The 9,115-nt window shown below is 40.4% G+C and overlaps 1 protein-coding gene across 1 annotated transcript; it reads right to left on the reverse strand.

Annotated features, from left to right (window-relative positions):
- Nucleotides 1-399: 399 nt before the first annotated feature.
- LOC139447273 (methyltransferase-like protein 27) lies at nt 400-6,409 on the reverse strand. Its single transcript, XM_071228570.1, has 6 exons — nt 6,322-6,409; nt 4,118-4,264; nt 3,294-3,422; nt 2,394-2,529; nt 1,938-2,036; nt 400-1,040 (listed from the first exon to the last, which is right to left on the reverse strand). Exons 1-6 carry the CDS (start codon nt 6,322-6,324, stop codon nt 856-858), a joined length of 699 nt encoding a protein of 232 aa, XP_071084671.1. The 5' UTR covers nt 6,325-6,409; the 3' UTR covers nt 400-855.
- Nucleotides 6,410-9,115: the final 2,706 nt, after the last annotated feature.

Consider the following 9,115-nt stretch of genomic DNA (forward strand, 5'->3'; position numbering starts at 1 on the left):
AGAAGTTTTGCATATTTATTCAACAGTTTGTAAATTACATTCACAAATAAAGAACAGAAATGTTGGCAGACATACTTGGTTTGTTTGAACTCATGTGCGTGAAACAAAAATATGCATAAATATCACATACAATAGTAAGGTTCCGATTGGCTGATTTGCTGACAGAGCATACCGCTGACCATTGCAGTGCTCAGGCAACAAAGAAAGCAGAGCACTGCACCGCGTTTGCATTTTGTGATATGCTGATTTTACACTTCCGTCGAAACTTCAAATGAAACATTGTGTTGCTTAATCTCGTGTCAATCAGTCCTATCGGATTTCCCCTTTTTCCAAATGAATATACATGTAATTGTACAAAAGTCCGAAATTCCATCCTGTAATATTGAAACACTGATAATATCTCCATGTCAGATCTGACTGATTCACGTGATCTTCATAGAATACTATGTATCCCGCCTTGGAGTGAAATATATTTATCAGTGGGAAAATAAGTCCCTTATACCCTGCCACGAACAGAACACGGTGCACGTGGATTTTTGAGGGTGAATAAATCCGTAAAATCCCGCTTCTTAGCAAACAGACCCGAGTCAATGAAAGTCACTTGACATAGCACACGTTACCCTCAGCTCAATCGAAAAGCTGTTTCTACCATTTTGAAATGTTTTGATTCTTCGCGGAGACTCCGATCAAAAAGTAATCAATTCGTTGATACCTTACAAACAAAATTGATCAATTCAGCATTTAACCAATTCCATAAATCCGTTTGAGGACAGAACACCTTGTTGTGTCAGAAACAAATTCATGCAACATTGGTATTCGTTTAACATATCTTATGAACAGAAACAGACCCATCGTTTAACATATCTTATGAACAGAAACAGCCCCATCGCGGCCTTGGAGATACTGATGAAACCGTCTGACTTCCACTTGCTTCCACTTGCCCTGAGATTCCAGTGTTCGCATGCGTCCTCTGAAATCCTCAGTTTCAATGTGACCGTCAGTAAACGTTGTGTAAAAGCCTGTATTGACAACGTATCCGCCTGTTCGAAACAATAATCATATTATTTTTAACTGAACCTATCGATACAATAAATTATATGATGAAAAAATGTATGACAATTACCAAATTGATATTCAGTCATGAATCAAAATCAATTTTACACCTGCATGTTCATTTAGCTGTGATGAAAATCGATACATATTAAAGTTAAGATTACATGATGGGGATGGGTTGAACATTTAAAGTATTCAGGTGCATTGGGGCATGTGGGCGTTATAATTTATCAATGTGGGAAGAAAGGTCGTATAAGACCTCCTTTCGTATATGTTTACCAATTTGGTGAGCACGGCGTAGCGACGCAACTCTGCTTAGCGAATTGCCGCACCTTAGATGACTGGCCACCTATGCCACCCATCAACTGTTTCAGATGATTATAACGAAAGTTATAGTCATAGCATTCTATATATTGTATTCCTAATTGTTCCTACGATCATAATCGGGGCGATTTACGACAAGCCAGCTATTGTATTAAATACCCTGTTTCAGGTTACAACAAAGCACAGAACATTATAATACATCAATTGGTCATTATGTTGTTTTCCTAAAAGCAGTACTCAAACAAATACTCATGAATTTTGATCAAGTATGGCTTGTGAAAAGACAATCAGGCCAATAGCGAACTTATATGATCAATATGAAGTACATCAGCTAACGCTGCTTCGACATTGATTTCAAGATGATAATTCAAACTAAGTTAGAATACTGATAAGAGTAGAGAGACTTACTTTATGAATGTCAAGTGACATAAATTTTGTATTCAAGGATTGAAGCGATCTTTTTCGAAATGGTATTTTATAAAATATTTTCAGCTTACAGTGTTGCATTTCGTTTGAAACGTTAATAATCGTTGTCAAGAATGCCGAGGCCATGCACACACCTTTTTTAACAATCCTAATGAGTGTCTCAAAGGCTTGGATGGGTAGTCTTCTCATAATGTCAGTACTAAGTCCACATATGATAACTGCATCATATGTATCTACAACACACAAACACATGAATGAAAGGGCAAGTCATAAAATTAGTTAATGATCCACTCTGTAATTGTATTACATTTTCAGTTTGGGTGAGAATTACATGCACTAGGAAAGTATAAAACTATTGTATAGGTAAGTGATTATATAACATTTAATATCATATCTTAAAAATGCCAATCCTTTGCACCATATCAGTATGTTTTGAACATCGCATCCCACTGACAATTAATGCAAACTCAAAGCATACGGGATGTCGCATCATTCGTTGAATACAGTCTGTTCTTGTATCGTAAACAGAACACATTATTTCTGTTTCTTTAACATTATAATATCTAAAACGGAACTATTTTATATATTACCGTCATTGATATCAAGCGCGTTTTCCCCCAAAACGTCAATGATGTAGCGGCCATAAAGTTTCTTCTTTTTGGCTTCGAATAACATTCCCTCTGATGCATCAAGCGCATCTAGTTCCAGGAAATTATATTTGTTGAGCTGGTAAAATGAATACGTGTTATCAATTTCAAAACATTATAACTATATATCATATAATGAATGTTTAATAATAATAATAATCCCATCACACACTCGCTCTTCCCCCATTTGCTTATATTTACTAGTGATAATGGGAGAGCGTGGTTTTGTGAAGCATGTCAAGGCTCGTGATGAAAACAAGGCATTCCATAGTTTCTTTCTTAAACGAGCCAAGGATGTGGGACATAATCTGAATGTCAGTGTTGATTTTGTTGATCATTCTGTATTGCTGGACGGTACAGAAATGAGTGTCACCCCAAGCAGAAGTGCCATGTCAAATCGCCCTAGACCTGTGAAGGAGAGGCTATCTGAACGACCACTGCATCGAGTTGATTTGCAGTGTTTTGAAAAGAGAAGCAACCCTGCAATCCTTCGTTTGGATGAAGTCGGCTAGCCTGAAAGGTGAAACAGAAGCCTTTCTGGTTGCCGCTCAGAACCATTCACTTCCCACTCAAAACTGCAGTGTTGGGGAGTCTCCACATTCTCCGAAACGTTCTCGTTGGGTTTGACTTGGCAGCGCTTCCTGGGAGAAGTCCATTCGCTGTCTGGGCTGCATGTAGAGCAGGCAAGGGCCCTGAGTATATGATGAGCCTAACCAGCCTGACCAAGCCAGGATCACCCAAACCCTCATTGCTTTATTTTAAGTTTCTTAAGTTTCATTGATGATACGGTGGTTTCAGGTGTAAACATTCTGATTCAATTATCTAAATATCAAATACAATTACCTCAATCGCACAAAGGCCTGTGCCAGCAGCGACATCTAACATACAGACATTGTTTCTGTTGCTTGGAAACAGCTGTGCCACTGTTGCAGCTGTTTCCCTGGGACCGTTGTAGTTTATAACGACCATAGCCTGTCAAATAGTCAATCATCACAATTAGAAAACTATTAAATTCATGTAAATACAGAGTAAATGAAATATACGTTAACGCCAAAAAATGATTTAGTCTAGATTGTCTGCTGAAACAGACTCCATTCGTCTTAGGCGGTATAATAGCTGTGACAAGTACATGAATCATCCCAAAATATGCGGCTAGAATTTCATTGCAATCACGATTCTGTCTGCAATGGAAATTAAATATTAATGACTATTAAAGTAAAAGACAAAGGGTACGTAAACGTTGGGCACGTTGTGAATGAAAATATATCGTGTCTAACGCAAGTTCTAGCTAAAAAAGAGCGAAGCTTTTCTGAAATGCATATTTTCATGTCAACTCTGTAATTTAAAGTGTTCGTTTTGTTTGTTGTTTAATGCCGCACTCAGCAATATTCCAGCTATATGACGGCGATCTGTAAATAATAGAGTCTGGACCAGACAATCCTGTGATTGACATCATGAACATCGATCCACACAACTGGGATCGATGACATGCATCAACCAAGTCAGCGAGCCTGACCACCCGATCCCGTTAGTCGCCTCTTACGACAAGCATAGTCGCTTTTTACGGCAAGCATGGGTTGCTGAAGATATATTCTACCCCGGATCTTCACGGGTCGTATTTAAAGTGGATAGTAAAATATAAAATTGAACAGTTACAAAATCCATACTTTTTCGTACTGATGACTAATCTGCGTGTAGCGATCAAAGACCACTTTGCGATCCACTTTCTTGTCAGTAATCTGCTCCAGAATGTCCAGGGCTTCAGCTTTGTCGTCTTCATTGTATTTCGAGGAATATACTGTAGTCATTTTGTCCTGAAAATATGGAATACACACTGTAAAATATGCCTCGAATTCAATAGATTAAATCTGATGACATTTGTAGGAAGGCGATTCTAAGTAAGCTTTCGTGTAAGTAAAGTGCTTATAATGACAGTGAACAATTGCTTGAGTCCTATGGTCATAACAGCCACAAAGCCATTCGATTGCTTTCATTAATAGCCAAATCTCTGTTACACATTTAATTCTAATGTACGTCTCTCCGCTGTTGTTTCGTTGTATAATTGAAGATCTGCGCATAGACAGATTTGTACAACCAAAACAACCATTTATTCATGATCATACCGATACATCGTAGATTATCAGGCAACACCTGCCCGAACGTCGCGCAGTTTAATTTGCACAGATGGTACAGCTTACAATTTAAACCATCGCTGCGCCTGACTATCTAGTTTTGTGGCTATGATATGCGTATGACGACACTGAAAGCACACATACTTGCATCTTTCAAAGAGAAAGGTTATATTTTAAAGATTATAATAATAACTGCCTTTGAAAGAATTCAACGCATTTGATACAGACACATTCGATGTGGTCTTTGAGCAGGGTTAATCATGCAGCTGTGGCAACATTTGGTACATCCACAAGGTAGCTTCCAGTAGGACTAAATGTAGACTCCAATAAATACATTGGCAGTCCCAGTCCGTTTTTATGACACAATAATCCATGGATGAAAGTCCCTATTTTAGTAGCATGTTCGTCAAATGTGTATTTTCAAAAGCAAAGCGATATTTAAAATGATATTACAGGCGTGTTGGAAAGTCCGGCCCGTCAATTCCAGATTATCGGACTAATTGTGGACCTCACAATTGAGGTCCTGCCGGACGCACTGAAAGGTCTGTTTTACCCTGGATCTACATGTACATACGCATCATGACAGTAGAGTGTACGATGACCGTGTCGGGTCGCGGTATTGCCCTTTTACGTCCATAGCAGGAGCCGGTATCCCAGCTATCTGGATAAAACATTCTTGTCATGGAATGCATTTTTTGCAGTCATACATTAGTCACAGTGAATTCCTTTCGCTCTGACTCACACTACACAAAATCCACAAACAAGAAAAGGATACACACAATCTACGTTACTACCTGCTATTGTACTGATTGAAAAACCAACTTTGGGAGAGGGGGATTACATCGATCTGGTGATAGAAGCGCCTGCTACCACCACGAGCATGTAAATGTATCTTACCTTTGAAATGGAAAAGCTTTTATTGAAGAAAAAAACCGCGTCTTTATTTATTCGTGTGAGGGAATTAAAATCCAAAAAAAAGCGACTAAATCTTTTCCCATATTCATAAGAAGTCTCTACGATCCACCCGCGGTGTGTCTTAAGTTGTTCCCCCAAAGATATAGCTAGGCTACGCAGATAAACGCAGTGGTCGAACGATCGCATGTAAAATTAGGAGAGATATGACAATCGATATAAGGAGAAAAGGTACAGATGACCGGCGTGAGGATTGTGAAAATATGCTGGCCCACCTGTTAATAAAAGGGAATTGTCCAACATTTCTGAGGACAGATTCTATTCAGGGAGTCATCATTGTAGTACATGATGTTGATATCTCATATAAGAAACGACTGGTCGTTGTTTATCTTACAATAACACGCTGCAGGGAGAAAAAAACACACGGGGCTGCGCCAATCACAGTTTATTATCCCTGCAGTTTTTGTTTTTTTTGTATGATAAACAACTCCCACTCATCGTTTATTTCTTAAATATGGTTTGGGGATTCCAGGTAAGAATACATGTCCCCATACATGTCGTAAGAAGCGTCTAAATAAAACGATGCTCAGGATGTCAATCACTGGATTGTCTGCACGTCACCATATAGCTAAATACCGCGTTTAACAAGAAACAAAGAAACCCTTTGACAAGAGCACTCTGTCGGGGGATGCAAAGTAACAACTTGTGATAAATTATGGCGTGTTTCTAGTTGCGCACCGTTACGTAAAGCCTACTGTAAGTTGCCTTCATGAAAACATCACTGTTTCTAACATACCAGACACGGACAAAAACATAATACAACATACCATATTTCTGGAAGAATGTCAGATGCGACCAAGTAGTCAGTTGAGTAAGTCTGAGGACTCAGTAAACACGTCACCTACTCTCTGGTTGTACAACGACAGACTGAAGTCCTCTGGAGAGGGTGACATCGACAAAAGTGACGGATAAGCTGATGATTCGGTAACATGGGAAAGAGATAAAGACCACCTGCTGTTGATAACATTTGGATAGTGACACAAAGGATAATTCCTTATGATTATTTCTGGAGATAATTATTATACCATAAAATGATTTCAACCGCCAACTGTTAGCTGCTGATAACGGTTTTTTATATATACTCACACGCAAAAGAAACGCAAGTCGAGTATGCAGTATACACGTTATTTATTTTCAACAGTAAAGACAAGACTAACAGGGCAAGATTGACAACAATTTGTCTGAAGACAGTTTAATGGTTTAAAAGGCAGATGACATAATTGTTTTTTTCAAATGTTAAGGGCTTACACAGTTTCGTGTGAATACCCAAAATGTCAGTCAATACCTGGTGTGACCACCATTAGCATTGATCACTGCCACACATCTCCTGTACATTGAGCGGATCAGGCGATTTGTGAAGGCCCTAGGGATCCTCCTGCACACACCCAGAGCAGCTGTGCGTAGTTCATCGGCATCGCAGTTGTAGGGACTGGGCGCACATTATGCAGACGCCTTTGAACCTCATCCCACAAGTGTTCTATGGGGTTCAGATCAGGGCTGAGGGCTGGCCACGGTAGAACACGGATGTTGTGTTGTTGCAAAAAGGCCATGGTAGCTCTTGCAACATGGGGACGAGCGATGTCCTGGTGGTAAATGTGTTGTTGATGTTGTGCAGAAAATAGAACAACGTGGGATCTGATCACTTGGTCGATATACCGCTGAGCAGTGACGCCGTGTCCTCGACATTGTCCAACATTCAGAAAGCACATGGGTCCAAGTCTCGCATTAAGTCCAATCCCTAGGACGCTAGGTCCACCCCATGGATCCCTTTCCACAACGTTTCTGTCACCGAAACGATCACCTCGACTCCGCCAAATTCTGACTCTTCCGTCTGCATGAGAGACACAAAAGCGACTGTCATCAGAGAAGATGACACGCCTCCACTCATGATGAGGCAAATTGTGCCCACTGAAGTGCTTGTCGATGCCGTGGTTGGAGAACAGGACGACGTGCTAGTCGGCGACATCTGAGGTTGTTGGAACGGAGACGTCGGATCACAGTGTCCCGGCTAATGTGTCGATTATGTATTCCTATGGTCTGTCGAGCACTTTCACTTGCAGGAACGAATGTCGCTGGTGTTGACGGGTAATCTGCCGATCTCGTCGAGGTGTGGTGACCCTCCGATGACCGCTCCGAGGAATGTCATCTGTGGTCTGTGTAGCACTGTATCGATGCAGGAGACGGTAAATTGTCGTTATGTTAACGCTGAAATGACGGACAACATCTTGGACAGACTCTCCAGCTTCCAAACGTCCGCCTAGATTCTCTGAATTTGAGATAGGCGTGGCATTGTTGACCAAGGAGTGGTAGGTCCAAGAATCGGCCACAGTTTTATACCTACTACAGATCGTGACAGTTCGTGCATTTTCGATTTCGCGAGAAATGGGTGCATGATACCCACATAATTCATTGAAATGGTGCGTTTTGGCGATTCGTTTTTTATGTTGCGTTTTTACTCGGGGCTTCCAAGTGCAACCAAAAATATTGATAACACCATCAGGCTTCACTACATGCTAAAACTCAATTTATGGTTCCGTGTTACCTATTTGCCTAAAACCACTTGTTTTTCTTTTGCGTGTAAGTATACATACAATGGTAAATGATAATGAAATCTGCAAGTTGGTGTGAGCGTGTGTTCATGCATGCATGGGTTCACACATACATACGTGTATGCACGCACGCACGCAATTCAATTTATATAGATGAATTGAGACTCATTATTCAACCAACGCTAGACGTCCAAAGCCACATATCATGAAACTATCATATTTCAATTAAACATATGTCATATCTACACTTATGAACCAGCAATAAATACAAACAATCACGAACACATGTTCACTGTGTAATGCCAAGTCCTGCTCATGTAAGTTACATAGTGCACGTCAAACCACCAAGAGACATAAAGCCACACTATGTATTAATTTCTAGGTGATCATGAATATTTTCTATCTGATCACTGAACAGATTGTATACAGTGAGTGGGTGAGTTGGGTTTTAACGCCGTTTTTAACAGTATTCCAGTTATATCACGGCGTGTCAGCTTAATGTGGGAGGAAAGCCCGAAGTGATGAAGGTCTCAGACGTTTACCACTTCGGTGAAACCCACGAGCACGGGTATGGTGCTGACAAACCTAAAAACATAATCGGGATGAATCGGGAATCGAATCAACAGGTTTCTGGCGCGACCAAGGGACGCAACTATGCACAGCGAATCGTGGCGCCTTAGACGAATGGGCCACCAGTGCCCCCTTGTATACAGAGATTATGACACTGACATCATGGTTATCACGTCCTGCTTGAAACTATTACCAAGTCGATCATCAGGTGAGATGATACAGACATAGGCCCATCACCTCACCTCAGTGGAAGAAGGTTGAGATCCATGACGATGCCTGGTTAAGAAAGCTGGTGATACAGGCAATAATAGCCACTGAAATGGATATATAATCAGTGCTAAAAGTTGCTATTTGTGTAGATTCATAGTATAGACAAAATTCCATATAAACAGTGGCAGGTTGGTAGAATGCACATCTGATATTTGTCTGGAATAGAAAGAGA

The sequence above is a fragment of the Haliotis cracherodii genome, unplaced genomic scaffold (assembly GCF_022045235.1).
Source record: "Haliotis cracherodii isolate W230 unplaced genomic scaffold, xgHalCrac1.p SCAF_10, whole genome shotgun sequence".
Classification (NCBI taxonomy): Eukaryota; Metazoa; Mollusca; class Gastropoda; order Lepetellida; family Haliotidae; genus Haliotis; species Haliotis cracherodii.

Excerpts from the sequence above, each read along its gene's own strand:
- LOC139447273 (XM_071228570.1), bottom strand. Across the intron at positions 2,530-3,293 it reads CAGGCCTTTGTGCGATTGAG|CTCAACAAATATAATTTCCT; the intron begins GTAATTGTATTT and ends TCATTTTACCAG. Across the intron at positions 2,037-2,393 it reads CGCGCTTGATATCAATGACG|ATACATATGATGCAGTTATC; the intron begins GTAATATATAAA and ends TGTGTGTTGTAG.